Below are 27,982 nucleotides of genomic sequence, written 5' to 3' on the forward strand. Positions count from 1 at the left end.
CCTCACACACAATGAGGAGCGTTGATTGAGAACTCAGAGGTATGTACTGCATTGGGTAGGACGCGCTGCCTTTGTTTTCCATGTAACCTGTTATTTTCTTTAATGAGGGGTAGGCTGTTTGCTGTAGGAAATCCATGACAGCCAAAGTATAGCTAATGCTCTGATCTCTGCACATAGTCTAGCACTTTTGTCCGGTAAGCACAACAGGCAGTGGGTTCCTTAATGCATTTAAGGCAAGTTTCTGATAGTTAATTTCACAGTTTCCTGAGGGTCAGCTGGTGTCAGTATCTTTTAAAAGGCACGTCATTTGAATGGGGGTCTTGCTTATTTCCTAATCTCCTGAGGATAAGTTTGGCATATTTTGATATTGCAATTAACGACGTTGCTGTTGTGCGTAGACTCGACAGTGCAGATGGATTCGAAGGGAACCTTCGCAGCTATGACATCTTTACGCAGAGGGCTGGGTTTGCTTCTTTTGATTGGTAAGTACTATTATTAGGGTGCACAGCCACCCCATATATTATTCTCCCAAATGGCTATTATTGAAGCAAATCTCTACGGGGAGGAAATGCTATAATAAAACATGGCTTCAAAATTCATTTGATTGTTGCCATAATAACCCCCTAAATCGCCAGCCTTTAGTTACTGCTATTTATTATCGTAACAATCACCCAAAATGTGTTAAGTGCTTTAGTGAGCACATAGAAAGGACACGGTCATAGTTCTTGTGTATCTTATTTTTAAAGAGCCACTGATATATGCCTCTCTCTAGCTGATCTCTCTCTCTATCTCCGGCACGCATTATGGAGCGAGGAACCTCCTGGAAAGCATTCACTGCAGGAATGATTCTGCCAAAATCTGATACTCTTTTTTTATTCCTCTGCTCTCTTTTTTTTTTTTTTTTTGCTACTAAAGGATGTTTGCCCCCTTTGCTTCTTTAAAAATTCATCTGGGGGGAGGGATAGCTCAGTGGTTTGAGCATTGGCCTGCTAAACCCAGGATTGTGAGTTCAATCCTTGAGGGGGCCACTTGGGGATCTGGGGCAAAATCAGTACTTGGTCCTGCTAGTGAAGGCAGGGGGCTGGACTCAATGACCTTTCAAGGTCCCTTCCAGTTCTAGGAGATGGGATATCTCCATTATTATTATTATTTTCCTTAATTTCTCACCTGAAGTTATGGTCACATTTGTGAAATCACAAGCAGAATTGAAGGGTTTTAGGAACAGGTTGGATAAACACCTGTCAAGGGTGGTCTAGGTTTACTTGGTCTTGCATCAGTGCAGAGGGCTGGACTTGATAACTTCTGGAGATCCTGCACCTCTATGGTTTCATTTTTCTATAATTCCATCAACACCAGAGATGGTGTCATTTGGGATATTTGGATCTGGAATCTGATTGGAACCCAAACTTCCTAAAAGTTTGGTGAGGTTCAACTGTGATGTCCCTGCCTATCTCTAAAATATGAAGATTCTTCTCACAACGAATGATAAGGCATTGCAGAGGCAACAGCTATAAGAATATTCACACAGTCCTTGGGTACCTTCGTACTAGAGAGATGTAAACAATGTGGAGGACACAGAGAGCAACTGAATTCTGTGTCCCAGCCCTGCTGTGGGAGGCAAATCGATTATTTCCTATATTTGGGGGTCTTGGGAAGCGGAGGTGTTCATTACAGTCTGGGACACTTTTGTGCTCACAGTCCATGATGAATAAAAGCATCGGCCTAGAAGAGCAGGACAATGTAACTGAGTAACACCACCCATTGACATCAATGAGACTTCTCAAATGCTTAAAGTTAAGCATGTGCTTAAGAGGTTTCCTGGATCGGGGCCAGAGTGCTCAGCTGTGCACCTTGGCATATCTGAGCCCAAAGGCAGGGGGAAGAAAGTTGTAATAATTATGCCCCCATCTCTATTTCCAACTGCTTATGAGCAGGCAATAGGACTTCAAGGCCTATTGAGGCAATGAGATGCTTGCTTATTATTTAAAAAAAAAAATCTTTCAGGGCTTTCTCTAGTAGTAAACCTACTGTGAATTAGGAAATTGATAGCTAGCGGAAAGTTCCACCCTTTGGCTCTGGGACATGATACCGCAATGATAGCCCTTCCCAACCTGCACAACCTTCCATTCATTTAATCATTACAAGGGTGTGGCAGTTAATGACATAAATGAGAACAGCATCTGTAAACCAGGCTAATTATCACCAGGGCGATTACAGAAATTAGGTACTCTCTTCATTAACTTCAGTGAACACTGGACCAGATCACAGAGGAAGAACAGACGTACTTGGTTATCTAGTACCACCTCTCCATTTCACCCCGTCCAACCCATCATACTTTGTCTGGTGAAGATTGTACCCTGGGGAACAATCTACAAGGCCCTCCCTAGTCTAGTTTTAAAAGCCTCAAGCAAGAGGCAAACAGGAAACCATGAACAGGAAATTGTTTCTCACCAATTAGCTTAAATTTCCCTTTGCTTGGTTTCATCTTGTTACTGCTAGATTTATCCCCTCTGGCCATCCTGAACAATTCCTCTCCTTCATGCCTCAGGGTGTAAGAAGGCAGATCACCACCTCGGGTGGTGAACAAATTATTTCCCAAGACATAGGTACTGTGTGATAAGCAGGTGCATTAGAAGGTTTTTACTGGCCTTCCTCAAAGAGAGGAAGTTGGCCTTGTGGTTTCAGCACAGGAGATCTGGGCTTCAAGTCCCAATTCTTCCCCAGTTTTCCCCTGTGACTTTGGGCAAGCCACTTAACCTTATTTGACCACCATTCCCCCAAAGGGGTGTTGTGGGACTTCATTCATCAGTGCTTTCAAATTATGCCGTAGCTGGGCTGTGTAGAGAAAAGGGAAGTATAATTCAGCACTGGAGACAAGATAATGGATGGATGGCACATTTGTCAGTTCAGCATGGCAGGAGACAAATACTAGACGAGCCGGTCTATTGATCTGCTCTTCTATAACAGGAGGCAGAATGCAGGACTGGATAGAGCATGCATCTTCTCCAGCAGGACAGTTCCTATAGGGTCTGGTCCAACCCCCCTTGAATTCCCTGGCAAGGCCCCTGTTGACTTCAATGGGCTTTGGATCAGGCCCATAGATGCGATTCTATCTGGCTGCTGGAAGAATGTGAAAATGGATCTTCCTGCCTAGTGTCTTGGCAGCCTCTCAGCACTGGCTTCTGCCTGGCCTGAATGAACTCGTCTGACCTAGGTTAAGGTTTCATAATAAAATGCTCCAGGGAGTGGAGGGACAGGGAGTGGAGAACTGCAGAGTTCCTTTGAATAGCTAGCTAAAGACTATGTAAACAGGTTAACAGACAGTTGCCAAAAATGCGGGAGGCTGATTAGCACTTGTCCCTGTGAACCACCCTTGATGATCAAACAGTTCAAGCCCTCTGCAGAAACCTCCTCTTTGGCTGGGTGGCAGAGTGCAGAGAGGGACTACCCAGTGTTCACATCCATCCTGTCCTTTCCAATGGACTGCAATGGGCAGGCCTGTTTCCCTGCCCTTTCCTGAAACACCCCACGTTGTACATTCAATGTCTTCACGCCCAGGCAAGCCCCGTTTTCCTCTGCTCATTCTGCTACTGAGGTCAGAAAGAGTGAATCAGGAAATCGAGGCAACGGATAACAGTCCTGGTGGAATGAATCCCAGGACGCTGAGCACCTGCCCAGTATCAATGGCTAGGTTAGAAAAACAAACCCACAAAAACACCTCCTTGAAATGATTCATCCCCGTTGAGTTTGTGCATATACCCAGCCATGTAATCACATGAGCTTCTAACCATAACCAGCCCATCCTCCTCCACTCCTTTGTATTGTTCATTATGTTCACTTGCTCCAACTTGCCTGACATTGGAGTTGAAGCCCTTCAGGGCGGGTCATGCCTTCTCCTCCGCATTTGTATGTGATGTGTCCCTGACCCTAACAGGGCCATACTACAAACACCGCCATGTAGGTAATAATTATACTATGAACTTTAAGGCTCCCTGGGTTATTATTGGTCTCTTGGGTCCTCATTTGGGTTCCCACATCTGTGCAGTCTGGCAAGGGGGTTGTGGGACACTGATGGGCTATTAGAGAAGATTGGGGAGCCAGGCTGCAGAAGCCTGAGATTGAGGTGCAGGAGTGAAATGCAGGAGTGGGAGGTCAGACATTAAAAGGACCTAGATGCCCTCAGCAGGTGAACAGAGCGAATACTGCGGTGTCTCTAACTCATGTTACAGAGCCAGGTCATGGGAAATGCAGTCTGGCAACAAGGAGCCAACTAGTGTGAGCTCAGACCCCCCATGTGCCAGCCTTGCCAGGTTGTTTTCTTTAAACAGACCCTCAGGAAGCTGTCTGTAAATCTGTAGCAATGTCTATCCTGGGGATGCCGCTGGAACTTTCTATAAAGCTCTGCAGCGCACCTAGCTGGAATCCCTAGGACCTCCAGTCTGAGCCTTTGGCTGCTGGTATTTGTCAAGGTCCCTGCTCTGAGAACTTCTTGCCCTGCTCCCAGCTTCCGCCCCATCTCTTTATGAGGGTCTGATTCCTCTCCCTTTTCTTCACCGATTCCTCACCCGCATTTTTGTTACTGATGCTTGCAAGGTTATCCCTTGTCGGGCAGACAACCCACAGCTGCCCGTTCACTACATCTTTCAAGCCATCACTGCACCTGGAACTAATTGGCATCTTTGCTGGCAGAGGCCTCCAAGTTCAGGCTGAGGTTTATCGGCAGGAAGCCGTGTGGGGAAATTTCTCCTGCTGCTCTCTATGCTTTGCCTAGTGAGTGGATGGAGGGACATCAGTTTCCATCACCGCCAATCTGCTGCCTTTCTCCCACCCCTAAATCCACACCAGCTTTTGTCAGCAGATAGAGGAATATACTACATGCGTGTGAACATGGAGACACACACATCGCGTGGTCAGAACGGATACAAGGAAAAGGATTGCTAAGATAGAAATGATTCTATAAAATATTGTATTAAGAAGGAGAATAAGGAAACGAAAGAAAGAAGATAGTGAGGCAAGACTGATGTTCTGAACGGGTCTGTTGACCCATATTTGCAGGGAGTAGGGGGGTAAGCTGCACGTCTTGTTGTGAAGGTCTCTGACCTGGATTCTTAAATGGAGTCATGGCTTATTGTCTTTCAGGTTGGATGGTGCCAGTCTCAGGTTCTGTTGCGATGTATCCAGTAAGCAGAACTTTACATATTATATATAAATTGCCCCTTTCTTCACTTGCAAAGCGTGTGTGAATTGGAGTCCAGCGTGCTTCCAATCCTGATACCAATAGATTAATGGGAGGTAGAAAACCAGGGCCAAATTCTGTCCTGTGAGTGTGGGTGTGGAGCCCAATCTCCCCCTGTCTCTTAAGCAGCCAATGGATTGCCCTCCCCTTGAGCACCTGTGCAAGGTGAGATGGTAGCTAAGCTGGGGTTAACCTTTTGCTCACAAGCACCCAATAGCACCACTTCCTCCCGTCACGGGCCCAAGTTGAGTTCTACTGCAGAATCATCAATGGGCCCAGGTCTGCTCAAAAGATGAACCCAGGCTCACGCAAAGATCCCCAGCAAACCCCTCCCTATTAGTCTGATCTGGGTCCTGAGTTCGTCGTGAAATCTGAAACAGGGTGAGTTTTGCAGACTTGCATCCCACAGCTCTGCGATGAAATAAGCAAACGTGGCAGAGCCCGCGGTGTTTTTTAACTGCATTGCTACACAACTCTGACCCTTTACCAGCTGCTGCTGCCCCATTGGGAACAGTCCGTCCTGTTTAGAATAGGACAAAGAATTAAATGAGAGATGGGTTGGAACCCCTAAACTTTGGGGGGTTTGCTGTCTGAACCCAATATTAATCTGAATTTTGCCAATGGTGCCCTAGTTAGAATGGGTCAAATGAAAACCCTGGATCTGGACTCTTAAGTGTGCTTGAATATGGGATCCAAATCCAAATGTTTTGTGGCTTGCTCCCATGGCTGTATTAAGTGTCTTGGTGTTATTGAAACGAGTCCCTGAGCTCACGTTCTCCCTCTCTCTTTCTCTCTGCTCAGTGCACCAGCAGCCCCGTCAATGGTAAGTTTCTCGCCATATAATTTCCCATTACAAATATTTCAGATACGTCCTTTTTATACCTTTGCTCCATTATCTCCAGCTGTGTGTCTTTCTTTTTTGAGCAGAAGCTGCCCTATGTGCCCCAGTGAAAAGGTACGTGAGCCATCAGCAAATAATTCCAACCATAGGGTCCATTTGGGAGGATGCACCTTTGCCAGGGGATGTTGCTTGGGATGGCAGGATAATAATAATAGCCACACGTAGGCAGCACCTTTGTTCCTGGAGACTCCCAGAGCATGGTACTACATAGGGCATTTCCCAACGAGCAGATATTTGGATGGCAGTGGCATGAGGGGCAGAAAGTGGAGGTTTACAGAGCAGCCAGATGGAAGTAGTTTGAGGGATTATGCATATTCAGGACTCGCCCGGGCAGAATGTCTCCTCAGAGTGCCAGGAAGGCATGCTCTGCAGTGGAATAGCTACTGCTGAAAACACTCACTGCATTCAGACCTTGTGGAGATCTGAACTTGGCCCAGTGTAAATAATTATTAGAGACTCTGTCCAAGACTTGAACAGGCCAGACCTTAGCCTGGATTTAATTTGGTTTCTGCAAATGTATCAGTTATTTGTAAGTATCCACTGAGTAGCCATGGCAAATAATTTTGGGCAATAGGTCATTCACTTTCACCATTTGGTATCCAGTATTTGTTATTTGTTTTGTCTGATTGGTCACCAAGGTCACACTGTATTGTTTCTGCTCCCTGATTGGCTGACTGAAACTTTTTAAAGAGAAGAGTAACAAATAGCTAACTTCAGTCGTGAATACCCGAATGAATGAAATTTCATGCTCAGAATTGGAATTTGCAAACATTTTCACTAATACCCAGTGGCCATCCAACTACTCCTGAATAATGCGACCCCATGGATCACGGGGAGCTGAAGTTGGGGCTTTTATTTGCAATGAGATTTGTGGACCTATGTGTGATATATGTTACTGTTCCTCCAGTTCTGCCATTCAGTTGTCGCTGTGCCAGGTGAGGTTAACACAAAAATTGAGACAATTGCTTTTTCCTTACAGCGTCAGCAAGGAGACACTCCAGAACATAGCCAGTGGTGAAATCTCCCCCTGCAGTATCTCTTTTGACCAATATGCATGTGCGCAGGTAAAGTTGCTTCTTTTCTTTCCATGGACCAGTGCATATTGTTCATTGAAAGTTATAAAGCCAGTTAACGTCAAAGAAATCCCACCCCCTCTCTCCGCACAACTGGTTACATCTGGAGTGGCCAATGCATGGTGTGTGTTCAGATTCCCAATACCTGGCCCAAAGATTCTGAGACATGAAATAGGGTAAAACATTCCTGTTGTGTGTGAGCTTCTGTTTCCCAGGAGTGCCTTAACCAATAAACTAATGACTAAAGCACGATGCTAAAGTTAATAGCCAGCAGCTTTATCAAATGTACCCAGCTCTGCTGAAGGGCTGCATAGAACTGATTAACAATCCCAAAATGCCCTACCCCATTATCAGTAGATCGTGTGTAAAACTTAGATTAGAGTTTGAGACTCTGTTACTTCCAAAGTCTTGGTCTGGAATGCAAAGGGTGTTCCATAGACACCCCTCCTTAAGTTAGCTAGATCCCAGCTGGCATTTCGAGTTTGTGTTTGAAGGGAATTAGTGGAATCTACCATTGCATTACCTTCCATACCAATTCCTTTGGGATATCCTGATTTTCATGGAATCATAGGACTGGAAGGGACCTCGAGAGGTCATCTAGTCCAGTTCCCTGCACTCATGGCAGGACTAAGTATTATCTAGACCATCCCTGACAGGTTGTGGAATCTCCAATGATGGAGATTCCACAACCTCCCTAGGCAATTTAGTCCAGTGCTTAACCACCCTGACAGTTAGGAAGTTTTTCCTAATGTCCAACCTAAACCTCCCTTGCTGCAATTTAAGCCCATTCCTGCTTATCCTATCCTCAGAGGTTAAGGAGAACAATTTTTCTCACTCCTCCTGGATGGGGCGATACCATCTTTTTAATCCCAATTTATAGGAAGGTGGTGGGACAGTGAAGTTTCAGGAATTAATCAGAGCCCAAGAAATGTCATCACAGTGTGGGAACAAATGTGTTTGTACCATCTGCCAAATCTGCCATCATCCAGAGATGGCAACTCTCGCCCACCAGGACAGGATAGTCTTTGAGCAGAGCAAAAAGAGAGTTGAGATCCTGGAAAATTATGCAACGTAGCTCACGTCTGTATTCATTCATGGTTCTTGGCAAGGTTTCCATCTCACTGGCAACTTTACCCAACCAGATCTAGAGCCGTTTTTTCTTTACATGAAAAATATTAACAAAAACATTTTTGTCAAAAATTTTCTTCAAAGGTTTTTGGCATTTTGGTTTTTTAATTAAAACTTGAACAGTTTCACTGGAATGGCGACATTTCCCCTGGAAATTTCCCATTTGGACAATAAAGGATGTTTTTTGTTGAAAAAATGTTTTGAATTAAAATTTTTGACCCACTGTAAGCTCTACCCTGATTTTGAGGGATGTGCAGGTTGATCTATGTGGGCTAAGACATAGGATCAAATTCAGTGATGTGGCTATGTCTAGAAGGAATCTAAGCTGGTATAACTTGAAACCTTCTTTTGACCCCTCACCCAGGGCTGGATTTCCACCTTACGTGGCCCTAGGCACGGCATCTTCAGCGCCCCCCTCCCGCCCCCCGTCTATAGCTGACCTTCGTGTTTTCTGTAAAAAAATGAAACTTTTCACACACTTTTAACTTTTCGGCGCCCCTAGGCACATCCCTACTGTGCCAAATTGGAAATCCGGCCCTGCCCTCATCATAAGAGCTGCACCACTTCCCGCTCCCTTACGCACACTCATTGGTAGGCAAGTGTAAACGGGTCTACGGGAATCTGAGATCCGATACAGGAGTCTATGTATAATTCCCTTTTCTTTTCCAGAGCGCTTGGCTGCAGGTTTTCAAGGATGATTTCCTCGAGTCCTTGTATCCTTGCCTCAGCTCCAGACCCATCAGTGCTATGGATTCCATGTATTCCATTTTGTTCTTTTCCAAATTTGACACCAATGTACTTGTAGCTGCCCTGGAGAAGTTCAATACCCGGGTAGGTACCGTATATCCCATAGCTAATTCCTCTGAAATGTTAACTCCAGTAGAAGGCAGGTAAATCAGACACCAATTGGATTTCACAGTCGATATGGCAGTTCAGCTACTGTATTTAGGTCATTGTATTCTCACTTGGAGTTAAATATAAAGAAGGGCACATCTCAATCAACCTGGTCTCCAGAATATTCGAGAGGTTCTTACCACCGGGGAAAAAAAATTGTGGGAGAACTAGTTCTAAGCTAAATAACCAAAATGACTAGACGATATCAAATGTTGCACTAGCTGTTATTATTATTTGCAATGCAGTAATGTCCAGCAGTCCCAGTCAGGATCAGGGCCCACTGTAGTAGGAGCTGTCCAAACACACAGGAAGCCGTGGTCCCCGTCTTGACGTGCTAAGATTGATTCTATTCGTTAGTGTAGAACACCCTGTGGATTTACATTTGTGTGTGTTTGGAAGTCGACATCCATGTGACTCTGTGCGTTTTCTCCGTGTTCCTTCCCTTCAGGTCTCTCGCGTGCCTCTTTCGCAGGAATGGAACGTGATTTTCTTCAACGGCATCTGGGAGAGGATGCTGCAGATGCCTGATGCGACTAGCCCCCCTATTTTGTCCCAATGGCTCAAGAGACTTCAGCCATTTGTGGTCAACCCAAAGGTCTTCACTTGTCTTCATGCCAAAAATACATCATGTGGAACACTTCACAAGATGTGAGTGTTTAGCACAGACCTCGAGATGCTGCAATGTTGCTGGAACGGGCAGCCTGCCCTCCCTCCATCCTGCAAAATCACAGCCAGCTCCTTAGCTGGTGTGAAGTTGAAGTTTCATTCAAGGATTAAACTAGTTCCATTTGAAGTTTCCAGCTGAAGAGATGGCTCAAAGACATAGTTGCCTTTGCCCTAAGCACATCCCAGAATAGCCAATACCCTGAAACAGTCAGAAGTCTCTCCCGTTACGTAATGGCACACAAACATCGATGTACCCAGTTCTCTCTCCATTAAGGCCAACAGGGGTTAAGACTGGAAGGTGTAGATGATTTACATGACTTGAAAAAGAAAGTAATTCTTATAGGGAAGGAATATTATTTACTGGTTGGATTTTTATTTGGTGTGAGACAGAGATGGGGTGAGCAGGTAGCTGCTTAGATTAGGATTGAGTCATAGCTGAAATACAGGACTCTGTTAAGAGCCACAGTAAGTAAAGTTTTTTCAATAGGTCTCAACTCACACTGTTATTACACAGCCACGTTAGCAACGTGCTATCATTATTTTGGGGGGAGATACTTTACTGTACTGAGATGTGGCCTTCTAGATACACCCATGAGTCTATTTATACTTATAAATGAAGCTCCTCCGTGCAATGAAATCGACAAATGAGGTGATTTTATAGACGCGCACTCAGTGCGCGTGTCCTGCAGCAGTCGCCGGTACACTTTCAAAAGGGTGCCAGTGGAGTTAGCAACATGATTAGGGTGACCAGATGAGAATTCTAAAATATCGGGACCGCCACAGGGGGAGCCTGTTTCAATTGTTACACTCGCCCGTCCGAGTCTTCGGCGGCACTTCGGCGGAGGGACTTTCAGTCGCTGATAGTCTTTGGTGGCATTTTGGCGGTGGGTAATAAACCTTGCCACCAAGAAGGAAGTACCTGCCGCTGAAATGCCACCGAATACCGTCGGCGACTGAGGGACCCGCTGCCAAAGTGCCGCCGAAGACCTGGATATGCTGGGTGAGTGTAACAATTGAAAAGGCACTCCCCCTGCCGGTCACCGCCATCTAAACAACAAGGAAAATAAATAAATAAATAAGGCACCCAAAACAAAATATCGGGACAAATGGCGTCCCGACTGTAGTTTGGTTGGGACACGGGACAAACTGCTCGATATTGGGACAGTCCCGATTTTATCGGGACGTCTGGTCACCCTAAACATGATCTCCACAGGTGTTAACGGGAGTGGTCGTGCAAGCCAGTCCCGGCATCTGACTTTGAAAATGGACCATTAGGCTTTAGTTCCCAACCTCACAAAGAGCATACCCAATGGGTGATGAGTAGCATGACTCCAAGCATAGCCTGCAGGTTACCTGCTTCTGAGAAGAATCTAGCCCTTCTGGGTTTGACTGAGTTTGAAACATCTGCTTTTCCCTCTAGAGTTGCTGCCCTGAATGGCATCTATTCTAACCTCACAGTGGAAGACCAGAGGAATATTTACAAAGGGCTCAAATATTATCTCACGGGGGACGGTAAGTGACTTATTTCTACATTAGAAAGAAGATTGGGCTTTAAAACACTAACGGATATAACAAGATTAGACACAATCTTTCTGATGGCTGAGGGAGCACTAATCTTCTCTTTAATGGCTGCGGGACGGGTAACCTGGTAATTGATCAGGTATAGATTCCTTGCCTATATTTTTAATAACACAAGGCTTTCAGATACAATGGACACAATAATTTACATTCTGGCCAGCCAAACTCATGGCCTTCCCTGCTGAAAGTCAGTACAGAATTTGGTCCAGAGAGTTAAAAATCCAGTTCCGCTAACTCAGCTAAGAGAAGAGAACCAATTAAAATGTCTACTTGTGCCACATATTTCATCTAGCAGCAGGCAGTGGCGTGCACACAAACTTTAATCTGCATGCAAAGAGCCTGTGGAGCATTCGAAGATGGCGGTGAAATAGCTGTGGTCAAATGTTCCAAAGGCCGCTGGATATACACACCCAACCTCTCTGTTCCGTGTGCAGTTACTTCCTGAATGCACAAATGCAGGGTTTTTTGCACGTGCCTTAGAATTTGAGTGGGGAAAATAGATGGTGGTAAGCTATCACTTCGGGGTATGAGGAACACAGATACCACGATGATGGGTGGCTAGAAAATTATTTGAGACAAACCAAACTTTTCTCTTTTGCAATTTTAAGGGGCGGGGAAGGAGCTGAAGTATCTGGTGTATATTTAATTATTTATGTGAAACAGCAGCTCACGTGCAGTTTTCCTCAGGGCTGTACAAAATCAGCACAACTTAATGCCTCGACATGTAAAGACCTATCGATTATTTATGAGCACAAACACTTGGGGAAGTTTTCTGCTCTGCATTCAGAGGCGACTCGGCTCAGCCAATTTCAGATTGCAGTTTGGAGCCTTAGTTTTACAAGGGGGTTATCCATGTTTTGCAGGATCGAAACAGAATTGCTACAATGCAGCTCTTCCAAGCCTGAGTTCCACCGCTTGGTTTGCTAATTATTTGGGTTCCTTTATGGAGCATGCATTAGTGGGAGACCTGCAGCTCTTTGCTGATGAGCCAACTGTAAGTACATGCTCCGAATATGCAATGTGCAAAATATTAGCTGTGAAAACTAGTCCGAGGCGAGATGAGAGCAGCCAGCCTCAGGATAACCTGCTCATTCCTCTTCCTCTCCTGCCCAAAGCCAGGAAGATGCGAATATTTGAAAAGATTTTTCGTAACCTCTAAAAGGTTCTACTTCATTTGCTATTTACAGCAAAGGGTCAATTTGGGTCTTTTTTACATCCAAGTTATTTTGCTCATCCCTCATTATAACAGAGGCAAGTTTCTGTGCTTGCATTGAAATTGGCTTCCTGGACGGTAATTCCTAGAAGCCAGATTGGAGTCAGCAGCGACAACAGGCTTTACTCCAAGGCCGGACGGCTTTCTAAAAGAGATGTTCTAGCTCAGACAAAGGCTTGATGCAGACATTATTCAGTGAGGTTCTCTGGCGTGTGTTATGCAGGTGGTTGGATCAGATGATCATAACTGTCCCTCCTGGCGTTGAAATGTGTGATTCTATGAACATTATCACCTGCAGAGAAACTGGCGCTAATCACATCACACTCTGATCATAAGAAAAGCAAAACAGATTAAAAAAAATTAAGGGCCTGATTTTCAAAGGTGCTGAGCATTCACTGCTCCCATGAAGTCACCTCCCCTGACAAGCACAGTGTGGCTAACTTTCAGCACCAGTCACATGATATTTGGTGTTTTTCTTCAAGTGTTAGCTCCTGGAATCATGTTATTACATGAGAAACTCAGCTTTTGCTTAAAGTACATGTTTAGACTTCATGGTTTTCGAAACGGGCTTTAAAAAGCGACCCAACTGTACCCTAGGGGCTCAGAAAACAGAGGCCAAATTAAACAAACCCCACATTTATTTATTGATTTTAAATAGCACCATTTTTAAGCCACTCTCCTGATTTTTAAGGCCCAACTCATGATTTTTTAACACGTGAGGTGTAGGCCATACAAAAGCAGAGCCCAATATTTATAACCTTCCCTCCGTTACCGCTATTTATTCACAACTCATCGTATCCAAGTCCAAGATATTGCAGGGTCCCATGTCTACAGCTGATGACGGTCATGTCAAGTGCATGCTCAGATTTTCCGATTACAATTTTTCACACCAAATCATTTCTTCTATTAGTTTAGCTCTGACTAGTGACCTGTTGGAATCTCCTCATTCAGACTCTCTTCTGCTCTTGTCTGACTACCACATAGGGCATAAGGAATATGATTAAAATGCCCATTCAAACTGTTTCTGCTTTTGCATGTCAACCCTCTCAGCTTCAGAAGTTTGCCCGAGATCCAGTCAACTTACAACTGATCAGTAACCTCAGTTTACCCAGGGAGACGGCAGTGTATTACACCTCATTCCTTACCTCTGCACCTGGCTTCCAACTAGCAAGGTAAAATACCACCGCTTGCTTCTACAGCTCACTTGTGGCGTACCTTGGTGTCTTGATATAGACATATCCTTGCTGTCTGCTGATTTTGAGTGGCTACTTCTGATGCATCTGAAGAAGTGGGGTTTTTACCCATGAAAGCTTATGCCCAAATAAATCTGTTAGACTTTAAGGTGCCACCGGACTCCTTGTTGTTACTTCTAAATGATATTTAAAGCATAATTCTGATCCTCAGACGAACACTGTAAAATTGACCTCTTTGTGGGTCAGACAGAGCCCTCGGTGAATCAGGGGAAATCTGCTTTGTCGTGCAGTGCCCTCTGCCGACTAAAAACCAGTAGCACACAGAGGGTTATTCTGGGAAATCCGCGTTATGCCCCAGCACTCGGCAGAGACTGGAAGAGCATAAAAGTCAATAGGGATTGTGGGAAATCTGCATTGGCATATAGAACCCCCTGCAGAATCTCACAAGAAACACATTTGCCTTTCAGTGGTGGATGGAACAGACCCTCCTTTAACACTTCTAACTTTTTCCCACTTCCAGCCTCCCAGACAGATTGGTTTGCTACCTCAGCCCCTCTGCAGTGAGCGACCTTGACAGAAATGGCGCTTTAAATCTGGCTCAGAGGATCACTAAAAACTGTGTCCCAGGTCCGATGCGCAGAGGCACCAAGAGGCCTGCACCTTCTCTGACAACTGAGGAGCGGCAGGTAAAGCCCTTGGCTAGTGACCTGGAGCTCACAGCCTTGCTGAGGTGTGAGCTCTTCTCCAGCACTTGTGGGGGAGGGATAGCTCAGTGGTTTCAGTATTGGCCTGCTAAACCCAGGGCTGTGAGTTCAATCCTTGAGGGGGCCATTATAGGGATCTCGGGCAAAAATCTGTCTGGGGATTGGTCCTGCTTTGAGCAGGGGGTTGGACTAGATGACCTCCTGAGGTCCCTTCCAAGCCTGATATTTTATGAAAGAACAGTGCTCCCAGTGGACACAAACACATTCCCATGCCCCTGCTTTGCCCTTTGTAAGGGGAGAGCTCAACCCTGCACCATGTTAATAATACTTCACACCACAGGTAACATTTTGCAAACATTACCACGCCCCCCCCCCAAGACAGGGAAGTGCTATTATCCCCATTCTTCCAGTGAAGAAACGGAGGCACAGAGACGTTAAATGACTTGTCCAATCAGTGACTGAGCAAAATGCAGTGTTGTCCACAGAATGGGGACCTAGATAGACAGAGAGCAGTCTAGTCCCATGTTCATTCCTTTAGACCAGTGGTTCTCAACCTTTCCTGACTACTGTCCCCCTTTCAGGAGTCTGATTTGTCTTGTGTACACCCAAGTTTCACCTCACTTAAAAACTACTTGCTTCCAACATCAGACATAAATATACAGACATGTCACTGCCAGTCTTACTGAACAATTGCTGACTTTCTCATTTTTACCATATCATTATAAAATAAATCGATTGGAAAATAAATATTGTCCTTACCTTTCAGTGTACAGTCTACAGAGCCGTATAAACAAGTCATCGTATGAAATTTTAGTTTGTACTGACCTCACTAGTGCTTTTTATGCAGCCCGTTGTAAAACTAGGCCAATATCTAGAGGCGTTGATGACCTGGAAGACCTCTGCGTAGCCCAGAGAGTACACGTACCCCTGGTTGAGAACCACTGCTTTAGAATACACTGCCTCATTAACATTAGCGTTTGACTAATCTTACTGGGAAAGTCCATGGACATGCTATTGGCGCCATCACTGAGGTCTTCTCTGTAAAATTCCAGTGATTAAGACTTCCAAAGACAAGGGAACTGAAATGACCCTCCCCCGGGAGCTGGGTTCACCATCTCGGATATTCTGAATTGCTCCTCTGTCACTGTGGGCTCTTTGCAGGTTGCAACCTTGTTGGTGAACAAATTTGAACAATTCCCTCCTGAAACCCTGAATGCCTTGGGCCAGGCTGCAGTCGGGCTGTCCATGTCGCAGATTGAGAATGGCATCAGCGACAGAGACCTCAAAGCATCTCTTCCTTCCCTGAGTGAAGTTTATGGCTGGAATGCTGAACAGTCCAGCACTATCGTTAACAAATTATTCAAGTCTGGCTATCAGGTACAAAGAGCGCAAGCCATGTGTGTGTAGTGCCTCTGGTCTATCGATCTTGTAGATCTAACCCATTGATGGCCAATCATTTGCCCTTGTCTTTATGATTATGCTGCAGATCTTGGATGCACAAAACCTGGCAGCACTCGGGAGTTTGGTGGCCGGCTTAAGCAGCAGCAGACTTCAAAGTCTGCCTCCAAAAGTGATCTTGGAAGCTGTTAAGATCCCTGGGTTTGTGAAGCAGATAGTGACCGTGCCCTCTGCTCTGAAAATGGCACTTGTGGAAAAGGTGAGGTCACTTTTCTTTTCAAGGTGGTGTCACGTGTAGGAAGAGCCTGAGGAGGGTAGTGACTTTTCCTGCTTGAGAACACCCTGTGTTGTGAATACACATAAGCGTGACCAGACATGCAAACCTGCAGAGGCAATTTTCTGCCTGGCTTATTTATGTACTTACAGCAGGGGCAGGGCATTGCAATGAGTGTGGTTGGGATGGTCCTGGCTTCCTGCCACGGTAGCTCATAATAAAGCCTGATATCGCTCTGGGACGGGTCTCGGTTTAGGCCTTGGCCACTGCTCTATCGGAAGGGAGTAAAAACTGAACTAACCTGGCTCGTGGAGAATTCCACTCCCAGGGAAAGAGTCTGAGATGGATGGAAGGTTTAGGGCTTCTAGCATGTGAGCAGTTGTGAGGGTCATTCAGAGATCCTCCCCAGGGCGGAGTGATATTCCAGTTTGCTATGAGCTCTGCTGAGTTCCTTCTCCATACACTGACTAATGGAGATTGGTATACGTGCCACTGTTGTTGCAGTTGCAGGAAATCAGCCCATCTGCTGACCCTTTCTGCTGGCCATGATTTTACACCTCAAGTTCATGTGAGAATGATTCCAGACAAAGAAGAAAGAGACCACTGTTAATTCCCCACTGTTAAGTGCCCGGCAGGAGAGGCTATGACTTTCGACTGGCATTCAAAGCCAGCTGTTGGACTCCCGAAAAACTGACTTACAGCAACATTCTAGTTTGTGCTCTTCTAACTTGCCAATGCTGTGTGTGAAGAGTTAGGAAATCGACATGTCTTTGGCCACAATATCGCCCAGGAACTGTGCCTTCTGGCAGGCTGAGAGATTATCTATATTGACTCCGATTTCTAGCCTGCTGAACAGCGTTAAAGCATAAAGCTAGGCATTGCAAGGAACTCTTCTGTGCTCTGTCTGCCTGGGCCTCACAGATAGATACGCATCGCTCTAGGCCACTGTTCTTTGGCAGACCTTTCAGATTCACCTGTACCATTGCATCGACTCATAGCAGCTCTCACAGTCAGATAGATACGCCAAGCAGAAAACATTCCTTGGCATTAATTCTCTGGTGACTAACGAGATGATCAGAGGGAAAACTACCTGCCTCCAACCTGTAATTCCCTTCCCAGTGATTGCTCTTTTTAACCTCCATGTGGGGGTTGTTATATTTTTCAGATTGCTTCAGCTGCAGGGAGCCCTGTCAATCTGGTAAAATATGTCCCAGACAGTCTGGCTAGCTACATCCCGAAATCACTGCTGGCTTTTGGTAATGAAAAGCCCAGCGTTCAAGAGCTCAACCGGAAACTGTGGAGCCGGGAACAAGTAAGCTGTCTCGCCATTGCCATCAGCTGCAGCTGTGGGTCTGTGCGGTAGTTCAACTCTGCCCCCATGAGCTGTCTAAGAATAAAGCTGAATGTAACGAGATGATTGGAAAGCGTTGAGTAACACACTAACATTCTCTTTGGCTTGGTTCTACAGGCCGCCATGTTTTTCGACGATGTAATAAAGACAGAGTCCAACTTCAGCAGGTAGCATTTCTTTTTCTCTCTCTGCTTTTCCATGTGTGTTGAGCCATTGTTCTGATTTGCAAGTGCTCCTCAAATTCATCCACAGTAAGAGAAAGGAAAGGCCTGGAAAACCCAACAAACTGGGTTTCGCCACAGTGGGGCACTTACAGGTGGTTTGCAACATTTGTCCGTAACCTAGTCTTGTTTCCTAAAATGAAGTTCCTGGCCCAGGCCCACTGTCTCTAAGGCTTAGTGTACTTGGTTTGTCTCTAGAAAACATTCCTAATTGAGAAACCCTGTTGCCAAGTTTTATTCTAATGACTAAAATGTTATGGGGACTGTCTCTCTCTCCAGCTACTGTGTGTCTGGGGCAAATATAAAATCAGTATCAAGGTCATGCTGATTTTACAATATATGCTTTTTTATATGGAAAGCAATTCACTTTTTAAGGGCTCTGGCCCAGTCTATGGACCCTGGGAGAAATAATGGAGAGATTCCTCCAACTTGTGCAACTTCTGTTGGGACAAATGCTACAGCTCTTCGACTGCCGCTTTGTGTCCCTTGACCATGCTTATCTGGCTGACCATGGCCTCCTGGACTGCAATAGATATAGGGTAGCATGGAGCCTTTGGCTAGAACTGTTCTCCCACCCTAGAACTTATTCCTGATGACCCGAGTATGGGGAATTTTAGGGCTTGAAGGAGAGCTGGTAGGGGCATGTATGCTACTGTGTGCATGTTAATTGTAGAAGATCAGTACCAACTCTCTTCTCTTCTGAAGGACTCCCTCACCGCACCTAACTTGCTTCCTTTGGATTTTCAGACTTTCCCCTTCTGTCCTCCAAGGCTTCATCTGCGCAGCCGCCAATGAGATGGAAACAGAGAGATTTCAGCAGCTTGCCAAAGCCATGAAGCAGAAGAATGTCAAGCTAGGAGAAGACCAGGTCAGTCCCCACGTACACAGAGTGCCACGTTGCTGCTGTCATGAAGATGTTCCAAGGCTGAGCCCGTTTACCAAGAACCCTCACGCTTTAGGCGGGATGTGTCCTAACTCTGAACCACGTGTTAATCTGAATCGCTGCCATTACTTTGGCAAGGTCAAAACCTGGCTAACAAGGTTTTGCAAGAACCTAAACCTCTTCAGACCTAGCACCATGCTCTCTAGTCCCCCCTCCCTGAAAAGATATTTGTTGTTTTTTCTTCTTTCATCTGAACTCTGGTTTATTTTCAGCTGAGTTGTTTGGCTAAGAGGGTGACGCTCAATGGCATTCCCAAGGATTTAGACAACTATCCTAAAGACATGCTGCTGTTTTTAAGGTAACTTCACAAAGGTTTTCATCTTGCTGCCTTATTCCAGCTGTGTAAAGAAGGAAGAGAGTCACTGAATTCCATAAAATACCTAGCGATGCATCAGTCTATATCCATTTATAATGCACACGTCCCCATGGTATCTGGGCAGCATCAGCCAAGTAGAATGAAATGCAATAAGAAAACAAACTGCAGAAAAGATAAAAACTGAATTAGATTTTAAACTTCTTGTAGTGGTAATAATCTAGGGGGGTGTTAATAATAAAGGCACAGATTGCTTTGCAAAATGTATTTTGGTCTTGGTAGTGTCCCTGTTAGAGCACACTGGATTTTTATTCCTTCCTGGCTTTGTGAGTATTTTCACATGCAACGTCTAGTGAACCCGAAAAGCCAGACTGTACAGCTGAATTTCTCTATGCTGCCGATATCCTGCTGGGCTTCTGTATCCAAAGCATCAGACGTGCACAGCACTAGCTTGGGTTTCAAAGCAGATTTCCCAGGGAGAAAAATAATTGAAAAGAGACTCAGTCAGGTCTCTGGGAAGAACAATTGCAAAGTGTTTGGGATGTGAAATAAACTGTAGAATATGGATGATGGGATGCGGGGCTGGGGTGTTTCAGCTTAAGTGAATTTGAACTTAACGAATGTATTGTTTAATAAGATGCTCATGGAGTGTTTGCCTTTCCAGCCCTTCAGATTATGCAGGGACAGGAAGCTGTCAACAGTACTTCAGTAACATTGGGGAAGCAAACATTGACCTGCTGCAGAGAGATTCCCCACAGCGGAAACAGCTGCTAGTGGAAGCCTTAGCTTGTTTGGTATGCAGTCAGTAACATGGACGGACAATCCAGGGTCCCCGGAACTGAATGCTGGGCTGAGAACAATGATTGTGAATCTGCAAACAGGAAAAAGGGCTGGGTTTTCATTCTTAACCTTTGACAGAAATGAATGTTGCAAATAACAAAACCTGAACGCTATATTGTAGGCTGCATGGCGTTTTCCCCAGGTCATAGCCTCCAAGGCTGTCGGCTCACACAAATTGCTCCTGTCACCAAGGCTGTGTGGCCACAGAGGACAATGTACATTTCTCCTGTACGGAACCCAAGAGCCGTATGGGATTCAGAATATAACTGTAATGAGACTAGTGTGAAAATGTCACCACTGCCCTGGGGGGGATGGACTCAGAACTGTTCACCTGTGTGGCATAAGCCCTATACTGCTCAGAGCTAATACACAGTGTCCTTTAGCTCTGTGGTTTTGGAGCAGAGGGATCTGAACTCTGTACCCCTGAGGGTTGAGGTTCTGAGCAGTCACAGACTGTAGCAAAGAGACACCTGTGGAATTCTGCTATAAGTGGCCATGAATTTGGGATACTGCTATGGAAAGGAAATGCTCTGGCCCATGTCTTTTAACATGTGACTCTCAGATGCTTTGAGAATGTAGAAAGAAATGTCACCTGAAAAAAAGGGCCGTAGGAACCATTCTAGATCAGCCCATTTGTCCATCTGGTCCAGTATCCTCTCCTGCCATTGGTCCTGGTAGTCCAGTATCAGAGGAAGGTGTGAGGGAACAGGTCACCAGCAGGAGGGGAGAACTGCCCCACCCCCAGATGCACCTAGCCCAGTGTGCAGTGCTGAACAGGGGTGGGGAAATTCCTTCCTGACCTCTGCAGGACTGAGTCTGTTCCTGGAGGCATGAGGGTTGATTTCCCATATTAGATTCTTAGCCCGCACGGCAAGAAACTCTGCAGAAAGGCTAGAGAGAGACCCAAGCCACATCTATCCATGAACTCTGGGAAGCACAGACCCAAATGCACACATCACAAGCCTGGCCTCTGTATCAAGGGCCTGGGGATGAAATTCAAGCCACAATCCAGACCCAAACTCTGTGTCTAGGAGTCCCCTCTAGGGAATAAGAATGGTCAGCAGCACTGTGAATTCTCCAGAGCTTTTTACTGACCACATCTATTTTATGACCCTAGAAAATTCCTGGCTCCCTGGTGAGTGAAGAAAACGCAGAGATTCTGGACCACTTGGTTTGTGACCTCGGTGAAGAATACATCAGAAGTTCCAGTGGGAGTTTGCTGCCGCAGTTAAATGAATGTGAATCCTTCGTGCCCAGTCAAGAAGAGGCTATTAGAAATGTCCTCAGCAGCGGAAGCACTCCGTTCGGGTAGGATTGCCATAGGATTTGCTTCCTTTGAGGTTTACAGAGCCGATCCATTCAGATGAAGGTTCTGGGAACAAGCTTTCCCACCTGTTTCTAGTCAGATCAGAAATATAGTTAGAACAGCCATTTCTCTTAACAGCCTCAGCCCTTCTGAACCTGCCCAACACCTGGAAAGGCAGATGCAAGACGAACTTGGGGTGGGGAGAAATAAGTTAACCAAACTTTTCTGAACCTCGGCAGTTTTGACTCAGATTCAGGTGGCAGTCTAAGCTGAGTGGGCTAATAGTTAAGCATTAGCCTGTGAGCTATGGAGACCTGCAGTTCTAGTCCTGGCTATGACCCTGCCTGCTGTATGGGAAGTCATTGAATCTCTCTGTGCCTTCCCCCATCTAATGTGAAGGTAGCAGTAATTTCTCTGCCTGCAGAAAGTGCTTTGTGATCCTTGCATGAAATGATCAACTATAAAAATTCAGAGTTCTTTGCTATTCATTCTTTATATTCATTTAATTATTAAAACTGGCTCGCCGATCCCGGAGTTCATATCCCCAGTGATGACGATTAGCCATGCCCTGTTGGAGAAAAGTGGGGAGAGGATTATATGATGCAAACATTTCCATTTTTTTTTTAATCAAAAAGTTACAAGGGCATAAGCCCTGCAGCTCCTAGCCTGAAAAGGATCCCAAAGGAATTCTCCCTCTTCTGGAAGCTGATCAAGCATGAATTTTTGTTTTCAGGCCCCCTTCAAAGTGGTCAGCTTCCACCCTGAATGAGCTCAGTGGACTGTTCCGTCTATTTGATCGTAACATCTTGCAAAAGATCCCTCAGGTATGTTACAAACGGGCATCTTGCTGCTTCCTGACGTGTCCAAGGTGTGAGTGCGAGGCCTGATTTTGCTCCCAGTGAAATCGATGGCAAAACTCCCATTGATGTTACCAGTGCAAAAGCAACCCCCCCCCCCCCCCCGTTTCAAATAGCTTTATTTAGTGTGGCTAATTACTGGCCAGGCTTGGCTTTGTAGCACCAGTCTGTGTGTGTCGCGAGTGATGTTACTGCTGCAAGCAACAGGCACCAGCTTTCCAGTGAAACTGGCAAAAATAGAGATCTAGAGATTATCACACTGTAGACTGAACACTCTAAAGTAATGCTGTAGGTGGGGATTGGGAAAGTTCGTGCAATGTTATTGAAATAGAACAGGGAGTACAGGGGGTAGTGACGCTTTGGTGAGTGTCGTGTGTGTGTGTGTGTGTGTGTGTGTGTGTGTGTGTGTGTGTGTGTGCGCGCGCACCACTGCCCTCTAGTGGACAGAACACACCAGACCTGCTTGAGCCTTTGAAAGTCTCCAAAGAACGGTCACTAGCTCTGGAGCAAGCGGTGGTGATTTCTAGTCTCCATAGTACTCGTAAACATTTAGCTGAGTAACAAGGTTCCTGGCTATGTAAGTGGCCACAGAGAAACACACAGGAGCTGCAAACCTCACACCCCTGTTGATCGATTTTCTTTGCAGAACGTTTTAATCCCTTGGCTGAAAAGCTTTATGCATGATTCACCATTGCCGAGAGAGCAGCTGGCCTCCATTGTTAAAAACCTCCTGCCTTCCAGGTGGAAACGCGCTGCCGGTACGTGGGATGCTACCTCGGTGCATCGATTTCAGCCTGACGCTCTTCTGCATTTAGTTATCCTTGGCCCTGCGTCTTGTGGGGCCTCCTGTGAACATCTAAACAGAGCTCCTCCTTGCACCTGCCACAACCCTGGGAAAACCCACCCCCCCGATGACCCAGTTCCATGGAAGGGCCTAGGGGGCTGGGGGGCTCCTGGCTATTAATAATACCCTGAGTTAGATCTTGGCGTGTGAAACTGAAGAAGGTAAAGGGCTCACTCAATTGTTCCTGGCTTTGGGTAGGTGCACCAGGAGGGCCAACGGAGGCCTTTTCATCCACAGCGTTTGTACCCCACGGCAGAGCTGGGCATCTGCCCACCACTTGCAAGGGCTACGTGTGTCAGGTCCAATGGCTGGTGCTAGACTCCTCAGAAGGAACGGGGAGGGGAAGAGCCTCCATCCATCCCCGCCCTTCACTCTATTCAAGGGCAGTCTCCTTCTACATTCCTGGAGGGTTTGTGCAACTGCTGCTGGATCGGTGCTCTGCAGCGCCCCCTAAAGGCACAATTTAGCTCTAATTGTCTTAGCCCGTCTTGGGTAACTGATAATGCAGGATGATGAGGCTGTAATTATTCAATGCTTAAAGCAAAAGCCCTGTAACGCTGGAGATGTCTGATACTTGCTTCCACAGAGTGCCCAGCGGATAAGACGATAACAGAGGAGGTGGTAAAGGATGAGCTCATGCCTATTTACTATACCCCTGAGGAATTACAGGCCTGTTTGCAGGGTGTCACCCTGGTGGAGCACCTGGAGCAAATGTCGCATTACGCCTTCACTGATCAGCAATTGGCTGTGCTGAAGAAGAAGCTGGATGAGGTAATGCACAGCAGAAGGACATCAAAGCCTTGACTCGTGCATCTGTTTATAAGCTCTAGCTGTCAGGGAAGAGATCCAGAGAACGTGTCCAGCTCTCTCCTTCCCAAGACGCCTGGTGTGATCGAGGAGATGGAGCGAGCTTGTGTCTGAGCATGACCAGACGGCGAGTGTGGGTGTGGGTGATGCAGAGAGCGTGGGTGGGGTGCTGGGGAAAGGAACTGGAGAATGTGCAGGGAAAGAACAGATCTATGCATTTGTCTACCTGTTGGTCCTGCTTCTCCATTGCCCATCAGAAAAATATAGTGCGTTACCTTGATTATAATATCCGTTTGTCCACAGCTGTATCCCAGTGGATACCCTGAGAAGATAATTCCCAACCTTGGGGCCATCTCTTCCTTAGTCACCATCAACGACATTAAAAAATGGAATATAACCTCAGCAGCTACGCTCGCCGTCCTGCTAAGCAATGAGCCTCCTAATGATCAGGTAATTAGATGGCAGCTCAGCGCTTACTTATTTATTTGCTCCATGGTTTAGGAGATCCTTGTTTTCGTGGGAGCTGCTTATTTTATTCAAAGTTGGGTGGCCCATCCTGGGTCACTGGACCAACCTTTTTTGTTTTGGTTTTGGTTTTGTGCGTAGTGGACATTTGCTTCGCTCTGGGGGGCAGGGGAGGGAGGAATACTTCCAGGTGATTCAACTTCTTTTTAAAAACATTTGTAGGCTGCTCTAATTATCACAAAGTACACTGACTTGGGGAACCCACTGAACGTCACTGCTCTGAATGCAATCGGTACACGATATATTTGCCTTCTGACGGAGCCCCAGCTGAAAATGATAGAGCCCAGCAACCTCAAGTGAGTGAAGGATCTGATCTTTTTTGTTCCTATTTTCCCATCCAGCCAATCCTTTTCTCTTCATCTAACACAACCTAATCCAGGAAGCAGTGTTAACTACAATGGTGGTTAGTGCCCAAGCCTAGATGTCAGGAACCGTACTCCCAACTCTGCCACTTAGCTGATGTATGAGCTTTGGGCATGTCACTTGACTTAACTTCTCTCTGACTATTAGCTTATTTTCTTCTATACAACCCTTGACTTTTCTCAGTGGGTATTGGGGCATAGGGTTCTCAGGTATAGCAAAAAGAAACTCAGATAATTATTCATGATGGTGCAAGATTTCCAAAGAGAGAAGGGATTCAAGCTTTTATCTCCCCAAATCTTCACTTTTCTGCAGAATGGCTAAGTCGCTGGACCCGTCAGCCTGCCCTCAGTCTACAAAAGACATCCTGTACCCCAAAGCTAAACAAGCTTTCTCCGACCAACGCAACCAGTTCCCGGCTTATTACAACCTCATCAAGCCATATCTAAGTAAGCAGGACTCCATGACCAACGTAAAGCAGTACTGACAGTCGAGATGGGCTGAGCCTTCCGGGCGAGTCCAGATCGGAACTTCTGCCGAGTTGAGAGTGTTTGGATCTGGGGCGTGAAGGTTCGGGAGGCCTGAATCAGAGGCTTTGGTTTCAGGCCCTTTTCTAGTTTACAGCTGTGCAAAACTTTCACAAGAGATTGAGGGCGTGCAAACCTGATTTGAAATCCCCCTCCCACAAATTTATACATCAAACACTGATGGACCCAAACTTACATTGCTGCTGGGCTCCACGTGGATGGGATCAGTCTGGATTCAGTCTGATGGGGCAACTTGAAGCTGGACTAGCACTAGGTGTTGACCCAATGAGTTAGTCCCCATCTCTATGGGAGAGTTGTGCTGGGGGCTCCAGGCTCATGAAGGCTGCATATACCATGAAGGTGTAAATAACAAATCCGGGCTACGTGATCAGCATGACCTGGCTAATAAGGTCTATGCAGACTAAGAACTGTCTGCCCTTCCTGGCCTCACAGTTATTCACACGTTGCACAATCACTGAACATCTGGGGCCAAAGTCATCCCTGGAATGACTCCATTGATTTCCAAGAGATTGCCAGGGAATCTCTGTGGGTTTGTCTCAGAACGTCAGCCATGCTTTCTGGGTTTGCTTCATTCTGTTTCTTTCCCACCCCAGCCGGTGCTCCTGGAGAGGACCTAAGAGCTCTCAGCAAAGATAACGTGAACATGGATATCGGAACTTTCATGAGCTTGAAAAACGACTCCGTGCTGGTGAGTGTGACCGTACTGTGAAAGTGGAGTGACTCCAGTGTAAAACCATTGTGAGACTGTAGTCAGGCCAGGGTGAGTCACTCCATCAGTGGAGTGACACCAGCGTAAGTGAGATCTGAGTTGAGCCTGGGGGATGCTGCCTCCAAAGGGAGGCAGATTTGGTTTGGAGCTTCATTTTGGATGTTTCTCCAGATTTCGGGACTCTCCCAAGATCAGACTCTGTAGCAGTAGCAGCAGCGGTAGTGACCCCATTGTGCTAAGCACTCTACAAACACTTATTTAAAAGTTAATGCCTGCCCCCAAAAGGTTATTTCCCAAGCCTTCTAGCTTTGGGCTGGGCCAGAAATACTATTGGTAATGTTACATTTTATCTACAATACAGAAGCCCCTTTTGAAAATCTTGCCCTCAACTGTTCTACTTTGCTTTTCCCCTAGAATCTAACAGCTGACGATATCAAGGGCTTGCTGGGACTAAATCTTCAAGATCTGAAAAAACAACAATACAATTCACCTGTTAAGGACTGGATCCGACAGCAGAGACAGTCCGAGCTGGATAAACTGGGCATTGGGCTCACAGGGGGAATACCAGATGGATATATCAGTATTCCACCCAAGATTGAAAGTATGAAATATATGGCTTTTGGTTTCCATCAACTGTGCTTAGATGCCCCCTTTTCTGATAAAGCGGGGAACAATCGTGATGATTTCTGGTTCAGAAGTTTCACAGTTGTGTAACACCGACAGACCCCGGTCGGCGGCGGGCAGGATTGAACCTGGGATCTCTGGAGCTAAATGCATGATCCTCTATTGCATGAGCTAAAAGCCATATGGCCCTTAGCTAACGGTGTAGAGCAGATGCATTAATCTCTCTGTAAGTGGTCTCGGTGCCAGTAGAAGGGACAGAGCACCACCCAGGAGGTATCTGGGTTACAGTTGCATGTCAGTAAAGCATATGTGCCATAATTTACCAGGACTTTGAATCTATGCAGTAAGGCCCAATATTAAGATAAATAATCCAACGGTTTTATTGAAAACATCCATTCTGTCTGGAGAACTCAATAGAACCAATTAAGCACTTCAAAAATGTCCTATTCCAGCATGTGTTGGGTGTTCGGTGAAACCTGGGATGGATAATTTGGGAGGGATATTTCAGGGGTTCCAAAGTCCTGGTCCACACTAACCCCCCACTTCGAACTAAGACACGCAACTTCAGCTACGTTATTCATGTAGCTGAAGTCGAAGTACCTTAGTCCGAACTTACCGCGGGTCCAGACGCGGCAGGCAGGCTCCCCCGTCAACTCCGCGTACTCCTCTCGCGGAGCAGGAGTACCGGCGTCGACGGCGAGCACTTCCGGGATCGATTTATCGCGTCTAGACAAGACGCGATAAATCGATCCCAGAAGATCGATTGCTTACCGCCGGACCCGGAGGTAAGTATAGACGTACCCCAGGGGTTTGCAGATCTTGCCTGGATGTTACCAGAGAGGACAGGAAACGATGGCTGCTGAGCTTTCGGTTCCTCGGCAGTTATACTTCTTCTCATTTCTCTAGAGCCAACATCAGCCTCTCTGAGGACCAGCATCAGCGCTTTCCACCTCCTGCCTGCTTTGCTCCTAAGTTTTCTCCTGGCTTCATTCCTGTCATGAAAATTTTCACCCAGCAAACAGGAAAAGGGAACTAAACCTTGATTTCTCTACGGCGTGTCAAAGGAAGACCCAGAAACATACAACTGCAGGGAAAACCCTGCAGCATGTGGGGGAGCAGGAGCCATCTTAGTTGCTTTCCTTTTTTTATTCATTCAGTTCGAAAACAAGATTGTGAGCTCTTCCGGGCAGGGACCCTCAGCTCGCTCTGCATTTGCACAGCACCTAGCGCCACGGGATCCTAGTCCATGACTGGGGCCCATAGGTCCTGCCACACAATGCAAATAATAAATAATTGTAATCTTACCACATCAACTGTATGGTATTAGCCCAGTAGGCAAAGGGGGCTGGTATCGGGATATCGTGCATGCTTAAGAATGTATCGAAAGCTTGTTGGTTGCCCGCTGCAAGGCTCTGTGGACTGGGCACGGAAAACGTTGGGTGGCTTTTAAAAAAATATAAAGGAACTGGGCTGAAA

At 46.1% G+C, this 27,982-nt stretch overlaps 1 protein-coding gene across 1 annotated transcript; it reads left to right on the forward strand.

The window, feature by feature from the left end:
• Positions 1–27,982, forward strand: LOC117884178. The gene is made up of 29 exons (XM_034784361.1): positions 1–39; positions 399–482; positions 5,140–5,180; positions 6,038–6,059; positions 6,164–6,191; positions 7,117–7,201; positions 9,008–9,169; positions 9,681–9,880; positions 11,319–11,410; positions 12,340–12,470; positions 13,740–13,861; positions 14,403–14,568; positions 15,748–15,963; positions 16,073–16,243; positions 17,424–17,570; positions 17,727–17,776; positions 18,578–18,698; positions 18,986–19,071; positions 19,751–19,880; positions 21,044–21,234; positions 21,966–22,056; positions 22,736–22,847; positions 23,520–23,704; positions 24,044–24,190; positions 24,428–24,561; positions 24,941–25,074; positions 25,767–25,861; positions 26,297–26,483; positions 27,413–27,982. Exons 2-29 carry the CDS (start codon positions 413–415, stop codon positions 27,505–27,507), a joined length of 3,411 nt encoding a protein of 1,136 aa, XP_034640252.1. The 5' UTR covers positions 1–39; positions 399–412; the 3' UTR covers positions 27,508–27,982.

Source organism: Trachemys scripta, chromosome 10 (assembly GCF_013100865.1).
Source record: "Trachemys scripta elegans isolate TJP31775 chromosome 10, CAS_Tse_1.0, whole genome shotgun sequence".
Classification (NCBI taxonomy): Eukaryota; Metazoa; Chordata; order Testudines; family Emydidae; genus Trachemys; species Trachemys scripta.